At 38.0% G+C, this 23,440-nt stretch overlaps 1 protein-coding gene across 16 annotated transcripts in view; it reads left to right on the forward strand.

Moving 5' to 3' along the window:
* The window catches only part of LOC126356142 (bromodomain-containing protein 8), a 482,606-nt gene that overhangs the window by 102,669 nt on the left and 356,497 nt on the right, over positions 1-23,440 (forward strand). For 9 of the 16 annotated variants that reach the window (XM_050006868.1, XM_050006864.1, XM_050006865.1 and 6 more), the window contains exons 7-9: positions 930-1,040; positions 10,907-11,093; positions 18,293-18,403. In XM_050006868.1, coding sequence (XP_049862825.1) covers positions 930-1,040; positions 10,907-11,093; positions 18,293-18,403 — 409 coding nt within the window. The remainder of the gene's footprint in view (positions 1-929; positions 1,041-10,906; positions 11,094-18,292; positions 18,404-23,440) is intronic. The other 7 variants (XM_050006870.1, XM_050006872.1, XM_050006875.1 and 4 more) reach the window with 3 other exon arrangements.

Consider the following 23,440-nt stretch of genomic DNA (forward strand, 5'->3'; position numbering starts at 1 on the left):
AGTAGTGTTTTCTTGCTTGATTTAGAGATCTTTTTCCTCGTAAATGGAAGATGAAAGAAAACATAGTTTCCCATACTAAATAAACCTCTCTCTCACCCCTGCCCCATTCCCCACCCCCAACCTTTTATTTTTTCTCCGTTGACGTAGATGCCAATTGTGATTGACTGATAACTCCTGCTAAAACTTAAACTATGTTTTGGTTTATTAGTGTACATATAAAAAATAAATTGAACTGAAAATTTGTGAATAGTTAGCTTTATGAAAATTTGGGAAATGTTATTGTACTTAAGTGATCTTCCTGTTGGATGGAAATTACCTCCAGTATGTGATCATTTGTTTGCTTATTGTGTCAGTCGGACTTGTAATGGCTTTCCACAAGTGAAGAATCTCTTACAAGATAACTGAAATAAAAATAGTGTTTTCTATAAATTTGCAATTTAGTTGCGTCCCATTCGTTATCTGATATCCTACATACAGCATTTTAAGGAACATACTTTAATTTCAGTAGTTAATACCTGATGTCATTAATCTTGAATATTTATCTTTGGATGCTGCAGAGATTGTCCACTTTTTTTTTTAGTTATATCTGCTGCTTATTTCTTCTGTCTTGTTTTTTCTTTCTTTGGAACCAGTCTTGTTTCTGATACTGTTAGTATTTTCTTCAGGCATGTGTTTTGTGTATTTTTATAATTACAGTTTTTTGTATTGATGCATGTGATCGTGTTTAGCTTCATTTGTCAAGTCCACAGCGTTCATTATTATCCAACTTGTAATTTGCACAAAAAAGAAAATAAAAGAATCACTTAGATGCAGTAATATTGTTAAGTGATAAGATAGTCATGGTTCTTAAACAGCTGATAAAAGAATTCACTCAGTATTGATAAATGTATTTTGTCATCACACTAATAGTGGCCTGTATCTAAATTTAGATTGTAGGAGAGGAACCACCAGTAGATGTGAAGCCTCCCATTGCACCAATGCCTACGTCACCACTGCTTACGAGCTTACTCAAGAGCCCATCCCCTGCACCTAATGCACAGGTGATAGCAAATCTTCCTTTCTTTGTACACTAAATACTGTCAGCTTTACTGTTTGTATACTTTGATTCTTGTTGAAATATTAATTTCAATTTTTCCCCCTTTATGCTGCTGCTAAACTGTTCTTTTATTATTATAAAACAGTTTTAGTTGACTTGTCTTGCGTCTATAAAGCCCCTTGAATTCTATGTGAAAAGGTAATGTATCTTTGCTGCATATATTAAACTATAATTGTTACACATCTTTCAAGTTTTTTCACATACATCCTTTAACACGTTATTTTGTCAAAAACTGATATTTAAAGACTGTGGCTGTGTACAAAATACAGATTGATTTTTGCAACAAGAATCAATTTGTATTTTAACATGTTTTTTAATAATTGTATGTATTTTATGTGCATAGCTGCTGGTACAAAAAAGCTACAATAGAGACTGCGACAGTGACCTGAGTAACTGCCAGGATTAAAAACAACTGTGGTTTAAATTGTCTCAACCATGAGTGAGAATTAACTTGTTTAACACTTTTTTTTATAGATAGTATTATCCAAACAATTAATTTTTCCCAAAAGAACAAGCCTCTTGAGAAAACTGTAAGATTATGAGACATTAGTACTGGCAAGTATTTACCATCAGGCGGTGAAATTTTCAATGTTGCCAATAGACTTATTTTTTTTAAAAAAATCCGGGCTTTGTAACTGTTCATCCATCCTCCAGAATAACTGGGAGTGGGGGGCACCTGTTTTAAGGATGAAGGGAGACAAATATGTTTGTGCGCATGAGAGAGAGAGAGAGAGAGAGAGAGAGAGAGAGAGAGAGTGGGGGAGGGGATAGGAGGTCAAAGATAGTATATTGGCAAGCACTGCAACAGCTTGAGTCCATAGATGCTGACAGAGAGAGAGAGAGAAGTAAAAATACGTTAAGAGGAAGAGAGATGAAATTAATAGTGCAGTTCAGAACTATGAGATAAAGAAGATGGGGAAACAAACATTCACACTAGCTTTATTGCTCCAGCCCATTATTCTATCAAAAGTACACAAATTCATACATGCAACCATACACCTAAACGCACACTTGTGCGATCACAGCAATACTCATTTATGTTAATGTTTTAGTTTTGGGTCTAGTAGGGGCTCTGAATGACTGAGCAATGCTTTAGAAAATTTTTGAATGTGCCTCTGTAATTATTTGGGTCATTTGTAGGTCTTCCTGAGGTGACAAAAGTGGGCATTTGGGTATCTGTGTGGTCATGTATGTGAATGTGTGTACTTTGGCTTGAAAAAGAGCTAGTGCTCAAAAGCTATTTTCTGTCATCAATTTGAAAATGTTGTTATTTGAATAGCGCTTTTACAGAGCACAATAAATCAGTCTTTCAATTCTTGCTGCATGCATTCTTCTTCCTCATCTTCCCCTACATTCATTTTGTAGGTCCTGATTTCTGCTTCTCGAGCTGCTCATTGTTCTCATTTGCTTTCTGTTTGTCCATGAACATCACTGTATTAATTTCGTTTCTTAAGTAAATTCCATGTGTGTCCATTATGTTGTTGCTTCTTTTAGGTCATTTATTGTTTGTGGAAACCATGCTAGTTGTGCTTTCAGTTTGCTAATTGTACTGAAGATTTGTTCATCAGTCTGTCATCTTTGATTCTAACCTAATGTCTGAGGAACAACCTTTTTCTTTTGCGCATTGTATGTATTATATTATGTAAAAGTTCATAGATTTCTTTGTTCAGTCATGGCCTGTTGTTCTTAGACCCCAAGTATGCTTTTTAACTGTTCTTCTTTCTGTTTTCGCAATTTTGTTTCTGCTGTCTTTCAGCACTAATTTTAGTGTGTCATATCTCACTATTTGATTTTGGTTTACCACTATAAAGATTTTTTCGTGTATATGTTTCTGGCACTCTGTAATGCACTGTTCATTTTATTTGCTCTTATCTCTAGACTGGTCTTCTCTTATTGTTAATGCTTAGCCACCTACCTGAATGTTTGAATGAGCTGACTCCTTGTATTTTCTTTTCGTTTATGAGTAATTTCCCTGAACAATCTACTTTTTTTATATTATGTCTTTGGGAAAGACATTCATAAACTGATTTTTCCTGCTTGCACAATTAGGTTTTCTATCTGGAATTTGAGATTTTCTGATATGTCAGTTACCAAGAGAGTGCCATTTGTGAATGCCAGGCAGTACACATAGATACTACTTCTTAGTTTTTCCAATTTGATGCCTTTCATGTTGGATTTTCTCCACATGCTAATCACCCTCCCCAGGGTGCACTTCAAGAGAAAAGGTGATGGTCCAGCCCCCTGCCTGACTCCTGTTTGTATCTCAAAATTTTTTGAGAATTCTCCACAGAACTATATTTTAGATGAAGTATGTATTAATGTGTCTTGGATAATGTTTGTAGTTTTTGGATTTACTCTGAATTCTTTCTTAATATTGATGAAAGATTGTCTGTCAATGGAACTGCACACCTTCTTGAAATCTACAAATGTAATTGTTGTATCTTTGTTGCTCAGATGTCTCATTTGAAAATAGTTTTTAGATTCCAGATCTTTTTGCTTCATGACATGTATTTCAGAAATCCATTTAGGTCCTGTTTTATGCAGAGGATAAATGATGGCTGTTTTACAGTCCTCTTGGTGTTTGTTCTCTCTCTGAGATTTTATGTCTCATATTTTTAAGTTTAAGATAGATGTCATCATCTAGGGCTGGTTTAAACCTGAAATCAATAGGAGTGAGATTTTTGGGGAGAATTTGTGTTTATTGAAAGCCTAGGTAAATGAGAAATGGAGGTAGTGTATTTGTTGGAGTAGACAAAAAAACAACTCAGATCCACCGAGATAGAAATTGAAGCTGCATGTGAAATTGTTAGGGCAAGATTCAGTATCAGGGGCACACATACAATGGTAATTGGTTCCTTGAATTGTCCATCACTCATCTCCTGCTGTAACCAAAAACATTAGAGAAAACTTCAGTTCACTTGTTCATAAGTTTCCCAGTCGTACTGCAATTGTTGATGGAGACTTAAATCCCAACAATTAATTGGGAATATTCCAGTTTTGTTAATGGTGGGCTGATAAGACATCCTCTGAAACTTTACTAAATGCCATCTCTGAAAACTACCTTGAACAGATAATTAGGAACCCCCTCATGGTGGAAATATATTGGATCTAATGGCAGCAAATAGACCTGACGCCTCTGAGGATGCCCACAGAGAGACTGATATCAGTGACCATTATGCAGTTGTGGCAGCAATGATTAACAAAGCACAAAGGACAATTAAAACAAGATGTATATATTCAGTACACTAGATTAAAAAAATCTGTAGTCTCATATCTCAGTGAGAAACATGCAACTTCCAGTACCGGGCAGGGGCATTAGAGGAAATTTTGCTCAAGTTTGAAAGAACAGTTGACCATGCGCTGGATTGATGTGTACCCAGTAGAACAGTTCATAATACGAGGGAACCTCCATGGTATGCAGCCACTGTAAAGAAACTTTTAAAGAAACAGTGATTACTGTATAATAGGTGTAAAACAAAGCATAGGGCTATAGATAGAGACATACAGAATGAAATGTGTTTGGCTGTCAAGAGAGCAATGCATGATACTTTCAATGACTATCATAGCAGAATACTGTCAGTGATCTTTCACAGAACCCAAAGGAATTCTGGTTGTATGTAAGGCTGTTAGTGACACCAATTGTTAGTGTCTAGTCTCTAGCGAATGAGACAGGGACTGAAATTGAGGATAGCAGTGCGAAAGCTGAAATGCTCAACTCCATTTTCAAATGTTCCTTTACAATGGAAAACCAAAGAGAATTGCCCCAGTTTAATCCTCATACCACTGAAAAGATAAATGAAACACGTGTTAGTGTCAGTGGTGTTGAGAAACATCTGAAATCATTAAAATTGAGCAAAGTTCCAGGCCCTGGTGGAATTTCGGTTAGATTCTATACTGAATTTGCAGTTGTTTTAGTCCCTCTTCTAACTATAATCTATTGTGGATTCCTGAACAAAAAATCATGCCCAGTTCTTGAAAAAATGCACAGGTCACAGCCGTCTACAAGAAGGGTAGTAGAAGTGAACCGCAAAACTACCTTCCAATATCCTTGACATCGATTTGTTGTAGAATCTTATAACATATTCAGAGCTTGAACATAATGAGGTATCTTGAACAGAAAGACCTCCTCAATACCAACCAACATATTTCTAAAACATCGATCATGTGAAACCCAACTCGCACTTTCTCGCACGATATACTGAAAACCTCGTACAAAGGTAAATCAGATAGATGCAGTATTTCTTGATTTCCAAAAAACATGTGACTCAGTACCATACTTATGCTTATTGTCAAAAGTACAATCATATGAGGTATCAAGTGGAAATTTGTGACTGGATTGAGGACTTTTTGGTAGGAAAAACACAACATGTTATCTTGGATGGCTAGTCATTGTCAGATACAGAAGTAACTTCAGGTGTGCCCCAGGGAAGCGTGTTTGGGCCCTTGCTGTCCATATTGTATATTAATGACCTTGCAGACAATATTAATAGTAAAATCAGGCTTTTTGCAAATGATGCAGTTATCTGTAATGAAGTACTATCTGAAAGAAGCTGCATAAATCTTCAGTTGATAAGATTTCAACATTGTGCAGAGATTGGCAACTTGCTCTAAATGTTCAGAAATGTTAAATTTTGCACTTTACAAAACCAAAGAACGTAGTATCCTCTATGACGATAATATCTGTGAGTCACTTGGAATCGGCCAACTCGTGCGAATACCTGGATGTAACACTTTGTAGGGATGTGAAATGGAATGATTATGTAGGTTTTCTTGGATAAAGCAGGTGGTAGACTTTGGTTTATTAGAATACTGAGAAAGTGCAGTCAGCCTATGAAGGAGATTGGTTAAAAATCAGTCATGCAACCAGTTCTAGAATATTGCTCAATGTGTGGGACTGCTACCAGATATGACTAAGGTAATGAATGTATACAGAGAAGGGCAGGACGAATGATCACAGATCTTAATCTGTGGGAGCATGTCACAGAGAGACTGGAGGAGACTCTAGAAGATAGATGTAAACTATCCTGAGAAAGTCTGTTAACAAAGTTTCAAGAACTGGCTTTAAATGATTGCTCTAGGAATATACTAAAACACCCTATGTATTGCTCACATAAGGATAGTGAAGATAAGGTTAAAATGATTACTACACACAAGGAGGTATTCAAACAATAATTCTTCCCACGCTACATACATGAATGGAATAGGAAGATCGCCTAATTATTGGTACGGTGGGTTGTACCCCTCTGTCTAGCACCTTACAGTGGTTTGCAGAGTGTAGACGTAGATGCTTTCCATAACTCCACCTTAGTTCCATCTTAAGAGTTGCCGTATTGGTTTTCAGTGAGCATATAATTTCCTTAATTTCTTCTTAATCTGGGGCTGTAGAGTCATTGTTTTGATTACAGTTTTTATTCCCGATAAATTGTGATTGGCATTCATGACAATTATGTTAATCTTCAAAGAATTTTGCTATTACGTCACAGTTTCCAGTTAAGAGTAGTTTTCAAGATTAAAAGTTGGAAAGTTGGTGGTATAAATTTGGTCAGTTGTTCCTCGGCAGTTGTTTCCTCGGCAGTTGGAAATTGTTGCTCATCTTATGCTTCTTAAAATCTTCATTGAGTTGGTATAGCTCATTCCTGATGAATAACTTTCTCTCTCTTTTGAAAGTTCTTCTGGCATCTCTTCTTCTTTCTATGATGATGTTACTGTTTTTCTGGTTTTTATTTGTATTTTAATTTTCCCATAGCTTCTGTCTGTCCTGTGTAGAGCCTTGTCACATTGATCATTCCACCATATCTGTCTGTTTCATTTAGTCAGTGGTGCTGTTCTGATTGCCAAATCATCAAGATGCCATTTCGAAGAGTGTCCTATGTATGAATGTCCTGATTTTGGACGTTTTGCTTTTAATTTTCCCAACTCCAGCCTATCAGTGTTATATTTAAGGATCTTGGTTTGTATTTCACGTTTTGTACATACTTCAGGCTCAATCTTAAATTTAGCTACTGACATGTAGTGGTCTGATTAGATATTTGCAGGTTTCATAACTCCAACATTCATTATTAATTTTGATGACTTTCTGCTTATTGCCCTCCACATATTGGATTTGGTGACATTCATGTTGTTAGCTTCTTGGGTTTTCCGTCAAAGGATGTGGATTTTAGAAGTATGTTGAGATTAGCACATAATTCTGTCATTATTTCCTGATTTCTGTTGGTACGCAGGTGTGCAGAATAAAAACCAACTATCTTCCTGTATAATTCCCCCCCCCCTCCCCCAATTTGTGCTTTGAAATCACCTGGCAGAATAAAGGTATGCTTCAATGGTATTTTACTCGTGTAATTATCTGTTTTCTTCCAGTATTGGTGTATATTCTGTCTGGTTTCTTTCGGTTTTTTAATTATTAGTTGGAGCATGAACATTTAAAATTCTGTACACTTTGTGTGGATTTGAATGATAAAGAGGATTTCCTTTCGTCAGTTGTGTTGAAGATCACTACTGAGGCAGTTATTTTATTAGAAAAGATGAACCACTGCTAAAAAGGGTGCACTCTTTAATATCCTGCTGTTGGGTATGCTCTTAACAATTCTGCATCCATGTACTTGGAGAAAGCTTTTGACAATGTTGACTGGAATACTCTCTCTCAAATCCTGAAGGTGGCAGGGGTAAAATACAGGGAGAGAAAGGCTATTTACAATTTGTACAAGAAACCAGATGACAGTTACAAGAGTCAAGGGTATGAAAGGGAAGTAGTGGTTGAGAAGGGAGTGAGACAGGGTTGTAGCCTATCCTCGATGTTATTCAACCTGTATATTGAGCAAGCAGTAAAGGAAACAAAAGTAAAATTTGGAGAAAGAAGTAAAATACATGGAAATGAAATAAAAACTATGAGGTTTGCCGATGAGATTGTAATTCTGTCAGAGACGGCAAAGGGCTTGGAAGAGCCGTTGAACGGAATGGACAGTGTCTTGAAAGGAGGGTATAAGATGAACACCAACAAAAGCAAAACGAGGATAATGGAATGTAGTAAAATTAAATCGGGTGATGCTGAGGGAATTAGATTAGGAAATGAGACACTTAAAGTAGTAAAAGAGTTTCGCTATTTGGGGAGCAAAATAACTGATGATGGCCAAATTAAAGAGGATATAAAATGTAGACTGGCAATGGCAAGGAAAGCGTTTCTGAAGAAGAGAAATTTGTTAACATCGAGTATAGATTTAAGTGTCAGGAAGTCGTTTCTGAAAGTTTTTGTATGGAGTGTAGCCATGTATGGAAGTGAAACGTGAACGATAAATAGTTTGGACAAGAATAGAATAGAAGCTTTCGAAATGTGGTGCTACAGAAGAATGCTGAAGATTAGATGGGTAGATCGCATAACTAATGAGGAAGTATTGAATAGGACTGGGGAGAAGAGAAGTTTGTGGCACAACTTGACCAGAAGAAGGGATCTGTTGGTAGGACATGTTCTGAGGCATCAAGGGATCACCAATTTAGTATTGGAGGGCAGCGTGGAGGGTAAAAATCGTAGAGGGAGACCAAGAGATGAGTACACTAAGCAGATTCAGAAGGATGTAGGTTGCAGTAGGTACTGGGAGATGAAGAAGCTCGCACAGGATAGAGTAGCGTGGAGAGCTGCATCAAACCAGTCTCAGGACTGAAGACGGCGTAGTTCTGGTTATCACTGTTAGCATTCAACTGCGATTCTTATACATATATTTTAACAACGCGTTTCAAGAGACAATGTTCTCATCATCAGGTTGTCATGAAATTAAAAGGACTAAAAAAGACAAAATACCATCACAAATAGTCGCAGCACATGCACGAAGTACCGGTGACCATGCAGCAATTGTCAACTACAGTGATGGAGGAATGGAATGCCCTACAACAAAAACTTGTTTGCCAACCTTGTGGCCAGCATGTTATGGAGCATGCATTGCCATCCGTGATGATTACACTGTATAAAGAACCATGTCCCACCTTTTGTAATGTCCAAGGGACCATGAATATCACGGTGACTCCAGTGTAATTATTGTCTTTGAATAAAGTGCAATTTTGGTTTGTTTCATTGTGTGTTTCTTTCAGTTACCTGCTGTACTGTACTGTACTGTACTGTAGCAGTTCTTTCTAGGTACCATTCAAGTTTCATTGAGCTATGTTACTTGACAATGGCACTTCATAAAACAGTTATTTTTGTTGTTAAGTATTATACACCTCTGTAGGAATGACCTCCTCTAAATTGACTGATCACAAGAATCAGCATAGTTGAACTATCTGCATTGGGGATGCCCAGAACCCAGTTGCCAAATATGCTCTACAGCGTAATTCAATGGTCTTCATTGCCTTGTACAGGACAGTGGCTATGTGGACCTTCCCACCTAAAACTTGAGAGACAAGAAATTGCCCTCTAACATATCCTTGCATCCTGACACTCTATCGGTCTACCATCTGTTAACACACAACAGTTCTCACTTCTCTTTCATACAACCGTCTTCACTTCTCTTTTTCATTGTCATAATCTTTTCTCACTATTTTTTGATTGTTTCGTTAAACACGATTATTAGACTTGACATTTCACCTGTGAAGAATAATACTGTACGTACACAGCAGGTGCTCATAAAATTTTAATTATCATCTTGAAAAAATTATTCTGAAACCACTACACTTGGTCATGCTGAGCTCTTCTCTACATATTCAAATTTCATTGCAACACATTTTTCCCATTGACAGATAACTTAGCGAAAACCTGTGTTGCAGAATTCGGCAATTTGGCTGTTTGTTCGTGATATGTTCAATCTAAAAATAACCTCACCAGCATTCTGGAAATGCCTGCCACACAATGTTATCTTAATTTGGAGAAGGTAGCAGAAGTCACTGTGTGTTTTGTCCTGAGACAGTGGGGCATAAGGAAATATTTGACAGCCCAAAGCAGGAGCATGAGTAGTTGTATCCTTTACAGAATGAGCTGCGCCTGTGTCACAGAGCAACACCACCTCGTCAGGAGATTTCGGTAGCTCGCTATTGTGACAGCTTGCCCTCCTTATAAGCATAACCTATTAACACCATACTGTGGCTGTCCCAAAAATAACCATGACCATGTTGCCGGATAATGGTTGTGTCTTTGCTTAATTCAGCAGTGGTGAATCCACATTTCGCTGCTTACTTCGCTTCTTTGTCTTGGGGTCATAGTGACACCAAGCATTTGTCCATTGTGATTAGGTGTCTCAAGAAGTCATCTGGATTGGAATCCCAATTCTTACCAGAGAGATGGTCTGCCAATTTGATCTTTGTCACATAGACCTTGTGGCCACACTGGAAGTGTCTACACCACCTAACAATTGCATCATGTAATGGTGCATTGTTCCTATACATTTCCACCAGCTCAGCGTGGATTGTTGCATGCTGTTCCATTTCAAATGCAGAAAGCAAATTACTGCACGATACTCCACTTTATCTATGGACTGCACCTTTATCTTTTGACTCCTCTAGCAGTGTACTGCAGGGATTTTTGTGTGTATCAGGACTGCTCACATGTACCTGCAAACAAACAAACAAAAATGTAACTACACAACTTTATGTTTTTGATGTAACATACTAGTACAAGAATGAAATTTAAAAAAATCTAATTACCATGTCATACATATTAAAAAAGAATTCAATACTCTGTGAAATATAAACAAAAATAAAAACACCACACACACACAGTATTTTCTATGCTAAGTGACAACAACTCCTCTACATAGGATGTGAGAGGACTAATTACCAGTGCATGTGATGATCACTTGTTTCATTATTGCATAAAATTTCTCATTTCAGACATCATTGCTGCAACAGGCAATCACCAATCGTGGGTCATCTCCAACTATTACGAGTCTTCTGAGCTCCTCTCCATCTGTACCGACTACAGTGTCCTCTAGTCTTAAGAACTTGGTTAGTAATGCCCTCAGTGGAGTTGCTGCTTCTATTGACCACTCATTACCATCCTCTACGTCACCATCAGCTGGTAAATATTACTTTAACATTTAATGTCAACATATTTACTAAAATATACATCTAAGCAACTTAATAGAATTGCAGTTAGCTTGTCATATTTTATTTGAAAGAAACATACTTACCACATGGAAAAATACTGTTGTGTATCTTGTGATATAGTTTCCCTTAAATCCTCTAACAGAGTGGATTGTAACAAGATCTTGGTCAGTATAGCTTCGCTTTTGAACTTATATTCTCATTGCACTGTGATCTGAATAGGGTGAGAAGTTGTTTAAAATTATGCACATGGAGTTTTTGCAAAGTTATTAAACTGTAAAACTGGAATTAAGTGGGTTTTAGCTTGACAAATCTGTCCTTTCCCTCGTGAGGAATGTTTACCAGGAAGAAAACAGTGAAGATGGTAACTCATACTTGGGCAACAAGGTGCCATAGGGATCAGATTTAAATGGATGGTACATTAGTAATTTACAGCTGAAAGAGATACATGCAGAAGGTAAATGTGAAATTGGAAATTCAATGGCTCGTTATCCAGTTTCCTCATAATTATAAGATTTTTATGAGAAACGTTCACTTTGGGCAATGTATTGCATATGGAAAATTCATAGTTTTGCCAAGATTCAGATTCCATATTAAACAGTTGTGTCTTAATAACTGGCTGCATATGTTGATTTTTGTAAGGAGAAAGATGAAAGCCTACCACTTGCTTAGTTACCCAATGTGGAACTTGACTAACTTTTGGATTGAGATCTGCTGACTTAGTAATTAGTTCTGATATGAATAGTCGAGAATTGCAAGATTGTCTATACGTTACTGTGATTCATGATAAACATCAATGGTGAGATGATAACCAAAACATGCTGTGTAAAATTTCTTATGGTACAGTTGGATGACAACTTAAAAGAGGCAACGCATAAATAAGCTACTCGAGAAGCTCAGTTCAGCATGTTTTGCCCTTGGAAGAATCTTTCATTGTGTTAACCTAAAGACAGTAATGTTGGCTTATTTTGCGTGTTTTCGCTATTAGTTTTCTTATGAAATTATCTTCAGTCATGTTGTAGAGGCCTCTTTGAATTCTTACTCACTCTTATTACACTTGCTCAGTGATGTTTAATATTGCTGATTATACACTGAAGTGCCGTAGAAACTGGTATAGGCATGCATATTCAAATACAGAGATACGTAAACAGGCAGAATACAGTTCTGCGATCGGGAATGCCTATATAAGACAACAAGTGTCTGGTGCAATTGTTAGATTGATTACTGCTGCTATAATCAGGTTATTAAGATTTAAGTGAGTTTGAACATAGTGTTATACTATAGTGTTATAGATGGTACACGAGTGATGGGCACAGCACCTCTGAGGTAGTAATGAAATGGTAATTTTCCCATACAACCATTTCACAAGTGGACTGTGGATATCAGGAATCCACTAAAACATCAAATCTCAGACATCGCTCTGATACAGCGGATATTCGAAGTAAAGGACACGTCATGTCGTCAGCCAATAGCATTATCACTGTTAAGTAGCGCGTACACACAAACAGGAAAAGTTAATGGTTTAAATTAATATACATAGTGTCGCTACAAGAAAAGCAAAGCTTTCACATACAATATTGGTGTCAACGATTAATAAGCTGCAAGAGAAGCTTAACTTTCACGTATAACATTGATGTTCTTTGCGCGTGTTACACTTTAAAATACATCACACACATTTGCCAGTAAAATTTTTTATAACGACATAAATGTATGATCTTCTGGGCTCGAAAATATTCTAAATGGTCATCCTCAAAGAGTTGATTTTTAAATGAGAGTCAAACGCTCTGTGATTAAAGAAATTCATCGCACGTAGTTCATCTTGGGTAAAAGGAAATTTACTTTGAAAGCAACGCTTTTAAGTCAATCATTCGCAACATTTTCCCGCGACCTGTTAGAAAGAGGTTAGTTTCAGCAGTTGCCAGAGAGCACCAATTACAGGCGTCACACCACTTACGTGGCTACAATGACGCAACAAGCCCGTATGTTCGTATGTGTAAAACATTAAAAGATCTTACGTTACGTCATAGAAGAAAAAACACATCAGAGAATATTCCAAGAGCGTCAGAATTTCGTGAACCATAGTAACATGCATAATTCGGTTTAAAGTGCACATTCGTACGTACAGATTCAGTTGTAAATTTTCTTGGAATACCAGTATTGTATTATTTCATTTTTGTTTCTTTATTATGGCATAATGCCATACTTGCAAGAAGACGAAAACGTGCTCTTATGAAATGTAGAGAACAGTTGAAACTAGCCAGTAGTGTGGAATTAAGCATTTCGTTACAAATAAATTGACTGCCTCAGTGGAAAAGATTAATAAAAACCACTTTTCTTTAGCGAACAGACAAAAATAACTTCAATGTTCTGCAAGGTGGTTAATGATTGACTGAAATTGCCGGGCGGCACAGATACCTAGATTCGCGCCTAGTGATTATGGCAATAAAATTTTTCTGAATAGCATCTTGCGGCTACTGCTTATATAGCTAACAGACACACTTTAGTAGCCAGAGGCGGGAGAAAGTACTACACACACGCTACACAACTGCGCATGCGCATGGGCCCGCACGTAACTGCTTACACAAATCTAATGTAAACAGTTGTGACGTCACGCTCATTGGAGGCAATTTGTTGTTATGAAGCATTGCACAGTCTTCCCAAAGCCTCTGACACATTTTGCTTCTGGCAGATGCTCGTATGAGCACTGTGTTTTGTTGTTGTACATGGCACATTCCCTTTGCAACTTTAGTTTTATTTTAGTTTTTTTCTCTTGTTCATGTTTTATTGCTGCAGTATTATTGTGCAGTAGTGGGATACAGTAATATCCTTTGTTTGAATATTATTTCTTAACAGTCAAAATGACATGAATACGACTGGCTTACAAAAGTGTGTTGCAATCTCTATAAATTTATAAGTTTTACAGTTCCAAGGAAAAGTATACTGTCACTTAACACGGAAAAAGTGTATTTTCATCCAGGGGAAAGTGTATTTTTAACCGGGAAATTCGGAAGAAATCCGGAAATTTTTTTCCTTGTCCACGTATACCCCCTGAATAATCAGTCTTACATAATTAAAAAGAGACTATACAGTAAAATTGTATCTAAGTTTGTAAAACTATTTGTATAATCCTGTACCTGATTAAAGAAAAGGAGTACACATGCATATAATAGTCCAGAAACTCACTAAATTTTTACAGATAGAATCTTATTATTTGAGGAACAAATTTTTGAGAATGGTAGTGAAATATGGACTGTAGGAAAACTGAAATGGAAGAGAATTGAAGTATGTGAGATGTGATGCTGTAGTAGAGTATTGAACATTAGATGGATTGTTAAGGTAAAGAATGTTGAGGAAAGGAATATATGGAAAACATCTACAAGAAGAAGGTTCAAGATGACAAGACAATTGTTTAAATGTCAGGGAATAACTTCCATAATTCTACATGGAGCTGTAGAGGATAAAAATTACAGGGAAGACAGATTGGAATACATCATGCAAACAATTGGAGGTGGGGAGGGAGTGGGACTTCATTTTCATTCCAGTAACACGTACTTTATTCTGTTGGATACTATAGTTGTAAGGAAATATAAATTTGGCTTTGTAATTTTCTTGTGCTCTGTTGGTAGCATTGAGACTTTTTGTTCAGTTGCATATGTCATATTAGTCAACTGAAACTACATACATGAATTCTAGCAACGACTATCATTGTGCTAATAATTCTTGCAAGGAAATAGTGAATCACTGTTTCTCCTTTTCTGCCTCTTCCCCATCACTGTTGCATAGTTTATCTGCAAATGCTGGTGCTGCTGCTGCTGCTGTCACCATCAGTGAAGTACGTTTTTTCCATCTTCTTCTTCTTCTTCTTCTTTTTCTTCTTCTTCTTCTTCTTTTTCTTCTTCTTCTTCTTCTTCTTCTTCCTCTGTTCATCTTCCCAGTCACTGTTCTTTCAGATGTGTCCTTTAGTATGCAGTCTCTTCTCATACAGTGATGTAGCCAATTTCTTTTCCTCCTTCATATTTGTTTCCATTTTTCCCCCCTCTCTCTCTCTCTCTCTCTCTCTCTCTCTCTCTCTCTCTCTCTCTCTCTCTCTCTCTCTCTCTCTCTCTCTCTTTATGCTACTGTGTCCGTTTTCGGCACCCCTACGAAGCAATTCTCCATGCAAAACACTTCACTAATTATTTTTTAATTGTTTCTATAATCCGCCCCAGAAAGTACTACTCCTGTAAGAAATTGTTTTGTAAAAAAACAATCTTTGTTTGTTTTTGTTGATTACACTTCATTAACTATTATTTTACATCTACATCTATACTCCACAAGCCACCTTATGGTGTATTGTGAAAGGTACTCTGTGTACCAGTGTCACTTTCCCATTTTCCTGCAAGTTGTGAAAGGCACTGACTTTTTGCAAGATACATGTGTGAGGAAGCATTATATTTGCTGACTCTATTTGGAATGTACACCATCAGAACTCTTTACAGGAAAACACACTGTGACACAGAACACTTCTATTGCAGCATCCCACTTGAGTTTCCATGGCACTTTTGTGCAACCTAAATGAACTTGAAATGAAACATGCTGCTCTTCTTTGGATCTTTTCTATTTCCTCTATCAGTCCTATCTGGTATGGATACCATACAGACAACCAATATTCAAGTATTAGTCAAACCATTGTTTTTGTAAGCTGCTTCTTTTGTTGATTGGCTGCATTTCCTTAGGATTCTTCCAATGAATCTGTGGGGCACCTGCCTTACTTGCTATTAATTTTACATGGTTGTTCCCCTTCAGATCACTTTGTATGCATATTCCTAGATAATGTATATAAGTAACTACTTCCATTGGTTGATATGCAATCATGTAGTGGTAAAATAAAGGATCTACCTGTGTGATCCTCAACATGAGCAAATTTAACACCTTGTGCAGACACAGTTACCTTCCCTGCACCAAGTGCCTATCCTCTGCATTTCACTACAGTTTTTTAGCATTGTGACTTCTCTGCATAGAACAGAATCATCTGTGAAAAGCCTTGTGGAACTTCCAACATAATCTGATTGGTCATTTAAATAAAAGTGAAAAGTAGTGGTCCTATAACACTTCCTTATGGTATGCCCGAAGTTATTTTTATATCTGAATACTTCCCTCAGAGTGATGTGCTGTGTTTTGTTTGCTAGAAACCCCATCAGTCTAATCATACAGCTGGTCTGATATTTCATACATTTATATTTTGTTCAGTAGGTAGCAATGCCGGATTGTATCAAATGCCTTATAGAAGTCAAGGAATATTGTATCTACCTGGGCAACTGTATCTAGGCTTTCAGGGTCTTGTGGATGGACAGAATGAGCTAGGTTTCACATGGTCATTGTTTTTAGAACCCATTGATTCCTACAGAGGTGATATTTGGTCTCCTGAAATGTCATAATACTCAAACATAAAACATGTTCCAAAATTTTATGGCAGACCGACATCAGAGATATATAGTTTTGTTCGTCTGCTCAACAATCCTTTTTGAGAATAAATGACCTGTGCTTTTTTCCAGTCACTAGGAATGCTTCAGGTTTTCCGGAGATCTGTGATACACTGCTGCTAAAAGAGGGAAAGTTCTTTCACAAATGTGTATAGAAGTGAACTGGTATTGCATGAAGTCCACAAGCCTCTCCTTTGTTGAGAAATTTCAGTTGTCTTTCTATCCCTCTGTAACGTATTTAGATAGCTGTTAGTTTGTCATTTGTGCAACAGTTTAGTGGAGAAACTACAGTATGATCTTCCTCGTGAAAAAGTTTTGTAAAAATCATTTAGTATTTCAGCCTTTTTTGTGTAGGAGATAGAATTCTTCTTTTGAATTTGTTGAATGCTTAACTCATAGTCTTCCTTAGACTAATTTTGTCTTAGTTTCATTTCTGTTTGTGTGTGAGGCTTTGGTTGCATTTAAATTTGCAGTGAAGCTCTATTTGCTTTCATAGAAGCTTTGTAACACACTTGTTGAACCACATTGGGTGTCTTCCTTCCCTCACAACAGTGCTCAGCACACACCAGCCTAAAGCATATTGTACAATGCTCTTGACCTTTGCCAACTGATGCACAACATTCTCAGTACTGGAATGCATTTTTCAAGTTGACTGTTCCTTGTTGCTCTTGCTAAACAGAAAGATTTTCCTACCTTTCTTTGTATTTCAGTTTACAGCTGTGTTGAGTGAGACGTGATGCTTCCCTGTTCTGTACTAACCTAGTCAAAAATTTCTGGTCTGTTTGTCACCAACAGGTATAAAATATTATCTTCAAAGTCGGTTCTCTGATTGTCTGAAAATTACCTTGAGGAGATAAAGTTCTTTGAACAATTGTGCTGTCCCTACTACCTGCCCGAATCACTTGAGTCTCCCACTCTATAGCTGGTAAGCTAAACCTCCATTTGAAACTGTAACACTATCAGGAAATTCTTGCAAAATCAAACAGTGGAAAATCCAGAATGGAATAATGACTATATTACGACAAGGATAATTGCTTATCACCATGTAGTGGAGATACTGAGTTGCAGACAGCTACAAAAAAACTAAAAAAAAAGATTGTTAAACAAATGAGTTTTCGGCCAGAAAGGCCTTCATTGAAATTAGACAAGAAACACACACACACTCAAGCAAACACAGCTCGTACACACATGACCACAGTCTCTCTGGCTGCCAGATATTTTTTGTATTTTTTATTTGCTATGAACGCACTTCCATCACCAACATTTAGCAGTCAGCTTTCAACCTCTCTTTGTGGTAGACATTCGAGTTGGAATTTAGACTTTCATTGCTGGTAACATTTGGTTTCACCCAGTTTTCTGTTCCTAGTACAATGCGGGGATTGTTATCATTTGTAAGCATCATAGGTACCTTTAGTTTACTTGTTTCCGCTAACTCATCACAGATATTTATTTTTAACTTCCTTGATTGACTTGCAAAAATCCTTGCTTTAATTTCCTTTGCCTTTATCTTCATTCTGTGTTCCTCATTGCTGGTGTTCAGTTTAACATATTGCTAATTGCATTTTCATTTTCACTTGCTAATATGGTCATCAGAAAGTCTTATACAGTTCTGGAAATAACAGTATATTATGTTCCTATTAATACTGAACATTTTTGTAGCTGTTTTTTGTAAAGTTTCATGTGATATTCTCCTCTTACTCTGCTTCCACAGGTGCTCCAACTTTGTCCATGTTACTGGAGATGCCACCTAATGCACCTGGACAACCCTTACCTGAACTACCCACCACAGCCAGTAAGCCATTACCTCCTCCTGTTGGAAAAGGTATTGTACATAGCTTGCAAAAATTGCCTATATTACTTTGTTTGTGTATTCTACTTATAATTTTTCATCTTTTGTCTTCACCTATCATCATCCTGGAGTATTTTGTGATCAGAAATGCATGGTAGTAAGACTAAAGTTAAGGATGAGTGTGGGTGTTGGTGCTTGTATATGTGCATGGGCAACTATGGGTGTGTCGTGTGTCACATGTACATATGAGACCCTGTTGACATTCCTTTCTGGCTCTTCATTGTGCCCCCACTCTTTGCTATATAAGCACATGCTGCTGAGCCCAGTTTCTAATTGAAAACACTTTCATTTTTACATATTCCAACTTACACTGATTTGGTTACTTTATATGCCTCAACAACATTTTCCTGGACAGCTTCCAAACTTCTCATTATATTGTAATGAATATTGGGTGCTACTCTAAAAAATGATGGTAGTTTAAATGGATTGTTTCAAAATTTGTGCTTCTTGCATTGCAATTTACACAATAAATGCACAGTATAGCAGCTGAGACGTAACACCCATAAAGCGCTCTCTATATCCTTAAAACCACTTAATTACACCTGAAAGTAAATCTTTTGTTTAACTCATTCTGTATGATGATTTACTTTCTCTCTCTCTCTCTCTCTCTCTCTCTCGGACAAAAAGTTATTGAGAGCCTGGAAATATCCCTCTGTATATATGTCTTGCATAGGAAAAAGCCTCTGCTAAACGATTCTTGTGTAGAGAGTGAAAATATTTCCTAGACATAGTTATAAATTGCAAACTGTATGTCAAGTAGAATACATCAAACATAAAAATGAAAAAGAACCTCACCAGAGGCCATTCCTGGCTAGTACCTGCTAACTAGAGCATGTGCACAATTTATCCGCCATTGATGCCTTGTATGGATTCTTCATTGGTGGTATCTTTCCACTTACAAATATGATTGTCTTTAGGATACCTGTTAGACTCAATGACAATGATGTCCACCATATTGTCATCAGGAAGTGATCAAGACACTGCATGACATCATCCACATATTTGTTTCGTGTATGAGTTGCAGGTTTTCCTGTAAATGGAAATTTATAGGAGATTGTGGCACTAAAACAATTACACTATATCATAGCACTGGCAACATTTGCCACTCACTCATCTAATGAACTGTCATCTATTTCTCTTGTAATTGTGATTATCATTACTGGAGATCACTGGAGTATATGATTGTTCAGTATATTCCACAACACATTTGCAGTCTGCAAAAGACTCCTGCCATTTCCTCCACTGATTCTCCACAGTTTCTGTTCCCCATTCCACACCAACAAGTCCCTTCCAAATAGCCTAGTTGTTTGTGGTTGTAGTGATGAGCACCGTTCTCCAAATAGGTCATTTCTTTGTGGCCTTCACAGACTGAAATTACTCCTCCAACCTTGTTCAGAAACAGTCTGCGTGGCCTTGTCTCCCCAGTCTCTTCCCATCCACCACATGCCCACTCTTAGGCTGCAAACAAATACTCCTCTCATGACTCAGTATCATCCAGGGCTGGAACAAATGAATCACATTTTCTGCAAGGGTTTCTCTCTATCTCTTATTGTGCCCTAAAATGAGAAAAGTGCTCCTCACTACCCTCTCCAATGCTCCCACAGCGGTATGCAGCTGTCCACTCAACCTAAGCAATATCCTTGTTCACCCCTACCCCACCCCTGCTCCCAACACCTTGCCTCATTGCTCATATCCCTGCAGTAGACTCAGATGGTAGACCTGCCCATACTTCCTGCTATCACATACCCCACTCCTGTCACAGGCCTCTTCTACCCCATCAGAGGCAGGACACCTATAAAAGCTTTCATGTGATCTACAAACATAGCTGCAACTAACGTGCCGCATTTTATGTGGCCATGACTACTAACAAGCTGTCTGTCCTTACGAATGGCTTCTGCCAAACTGTGGCCAAGAAAAAGCTGTACTGCCAAGTTGCTGAAAATGCCGCCCAACATGACGTGCTTCACTTTGACTACTTCATAACCTGTGCCACCTTCACCTGCCCCTTCCCTGCTTCCACTCAGTTACTACACAGGCACTTGTCTTCTATCCCACCAACACATGTACATAATCTTTTGCCCTTCCCCTTCCACTTTCACCCCTCTCCTGCCTCCCATTCCACACACCATGGCATCCTGATGCTGCACCTAACAGTCCTTTGCCGTCCCTACCCTGTCCCTAATGCTTGCTCCCACAGGCAGCACTGGCATCATGCCCTCGCCCCCTCCCCAGCCTTTCTTGCTTTCCCTCACCCCCCTGTGACCCATGCCCCTTCCTTTTGCCCACTGTCTACCCCAGCTAGGTTTCTGCACAGCGCAGATGACATTGCTTTGGTGCCTCAAAATGACGGTGGCTATTTGCATATTTGCGTGTGACTTGTTAAAATACAAGATAATTCCTGATTCTGTGCTAATGTATTTTCTGCATTATTACTGAGGTGCCTAAGAAAACTTGAGGGTTTTAAGTTTCTATTAAATTTTGAAATAAGAGATGATCTTTCGTTATGTTAAGTGATTGAAATATTGTAATATTTTCTGTCCTGTTGTTTTTCTCAAACAAGTAGCAACAACACTAAAGACTGTTATCCTTTCCACTGCTGTTTTTATATAGCTAACTTCACAAAAAACTTTACTGTAATAGTTAAAGTGATAATTAAAAGTGCATTAAAATGATAATATTAAAAAGGGTAAACACTAAAAAAGAAGCAGAACTTTGACACTGTACATCATATGCCAGCAAGGACGACAGTCCAGTTTTCACTCTATGCCAGTGAGATGTTTACTCACCTTCCTACTGTTATTGTTTGCATTGTTACTTACTGCACCCTAGGAACCTGAAAACCAGGCCTCAAAAGGCCTTCAAAATTGTAAAAGGCCTTTCATTGTCAGTGCACTACCAATTGATCTAAATGCACTTGTCTGACGGATTGACTAAAAGTTGCAGCTGACCAATACTTCTTCTCAATACCTTTAAAATTCCTAAGTTATCTTTCTCTCAGATGGTCATAAATAGTCTGTGAGAGGCAGGATCCAGGTTTGTGTCCCAGTCCAGCAAGAAGTTTTAACTTATCACAAATGGTGGTCACATTTTATACTTCACTAAGGTGTTAAAATGTCATAAAATCCATGGTAGCTGGGTGTGGTGAAGAGACAAGGCTGTTCTGTTCTAATTCTGTTAAGTTTTTCTGTTTTTCTGACTAAATTCTGAATGCTGGCTGTATGAATCGGCAAGAGTTCTACAAATAGAGATCATTCATTCCGGTCACGAAATCTTCAGTCATCAAATCTTGTTGTATTCCTCTTTAGGCTTCTTCAGTAGTAGATGTTTTGACTGTTCTGTTTGCATCTAATTCAGGTCTCCTCTGATGTCTATGGGTGACTGAAAACTGTCAAGACAGTGTCACGTTAACTTATAAAAGGCTATTTTCTCACTATCTCTCTCTTTAAAAAAAACAAGGGGAGTTACTAGGCTGCCATTGGTAGTCTGTAATCATTGGGTAATTTCTTAAAGTAGATGCTAGAGAAATTTTGCGATCAATGTGATGGGGTTTCTGTGAGTTCCTATTGTCTTACGTAGCAGCTCACATTTTGTTTGGAGAATTTCGAACAAAAGGCATAAAGTAATGTGGAGCTAAAACCATCTCACTAGCTCTGCTTTGCGGATGACAAGTTTGTCGTACGGCCCTACAATGGAGAAAGGACGGAAAAAATAAATATATATATATATATATATATATATATATATACCAAGCGGGAAAGTGCCGGTAGATAGGCACAATTAATAAAAGACACAAACACACACACACACAGAATTTCTAGCTTTCGCAACCGACGGTTGCTTCTTCAGGAAAGATAGAAGGAGAGGGAAAGACGAAAGGATGTGGGTTTTGAGGGAGAGGGTAAGGAGTTGTTCCAATCCCGTGAGTGGAAAGACCCCCCTTAGGGGGAAAAAAGGACAGGTGTACACACACACACACGCATTACGTAACAGTGACTCAGCACTTTTCCACCGGACTTACATTTTGGCGGAAGCGGAGCACCTAGAATGGCTAGTGCTGCCGTCCGCGATAATGCCAAAATTCAAATTATTAAAATTGCAAAAACTGCATAAGTCATTCCATGTACCCTTGCCTACCGATCATCCATACCAAATATTATTCAATTTGATCAACAAATATCCATCCACAACCGTCGGTTGCGAAAGCTAGAAATTCTGTGTGTGTGTTTGTGTGTTTTATTTATTGTGCCTATCTACCAGCACTTTCGCGCTTGGTAAGTCTTGGAATCTTTGTTTTTAATATATTTTTCCCAGATTCCAAGACTTACCAAGCGGGAAAGTGCCGGCAGACAGGCACAATGAACAAAATACACAAACACACACACACACACACACACACACACACACAGAATTACTAGCTTTCGCAACCAATGGTTGCTTCTTCAGGATGGAGAGGGAAAGACGAAAGGATGTGGGTTTTAAGGGAAGGGGTAAGGAGTCATTCCAATCTCGGGAGCGGAAAGACTTCCCTTAGGGGGAAAAAAAGGATAGGTGTACACTCTCGCTCTCGCGCGCGCGCGCGCCCGCGCACACACACACACACACACACACACACACACACACACACACACACACACACACACACCCATCTGCACTTACACAGACACAAGCAGACATATTTAAAGGCAAAGAGTAAGGGCCTCTGCCTTTAAATATGTCTGCTTATGTCTGTGTATGTGCGGATGGGTGTGTGTGTGTGTGTGTGTGTGTGTGTGTGTGTGTGTGTGTGTGTGTGTGTGTGTACACCTGTCCTTTTTTTCCCCCTAAGGGAAGTCTTTCCGCTCCCGGGATTGGAATGACTCCTTACCCTCTCCCTTAAAACCCACATCCTTTCGTCTTTCCCTCTCCTTCCTGAAGAAGCAACCATCGGTTGCGAAAGCTAGTAATTCTGTGTGTGTGTGTGTGTGTGTGTGTGTGTGTGTTTTGTTCATTGTGCCTGTCTGAGTGTGCTGC

This window comes from Schistocerca gregaria, chromosome 3 (genome assembly GCF_023897955.1).
Source record: "Schistocerca gregaria isolate iqSchGreg1 chromosome 3, iqSchGreg1.2, whole genome shotgun sequence".
Classification (NCBI taxonomy): Eukaryota; Metazoa; Arthropoda; class Insecta; order Orthoptera; family Acrididae; genus Schistocerca; species Schistocerca gregaria.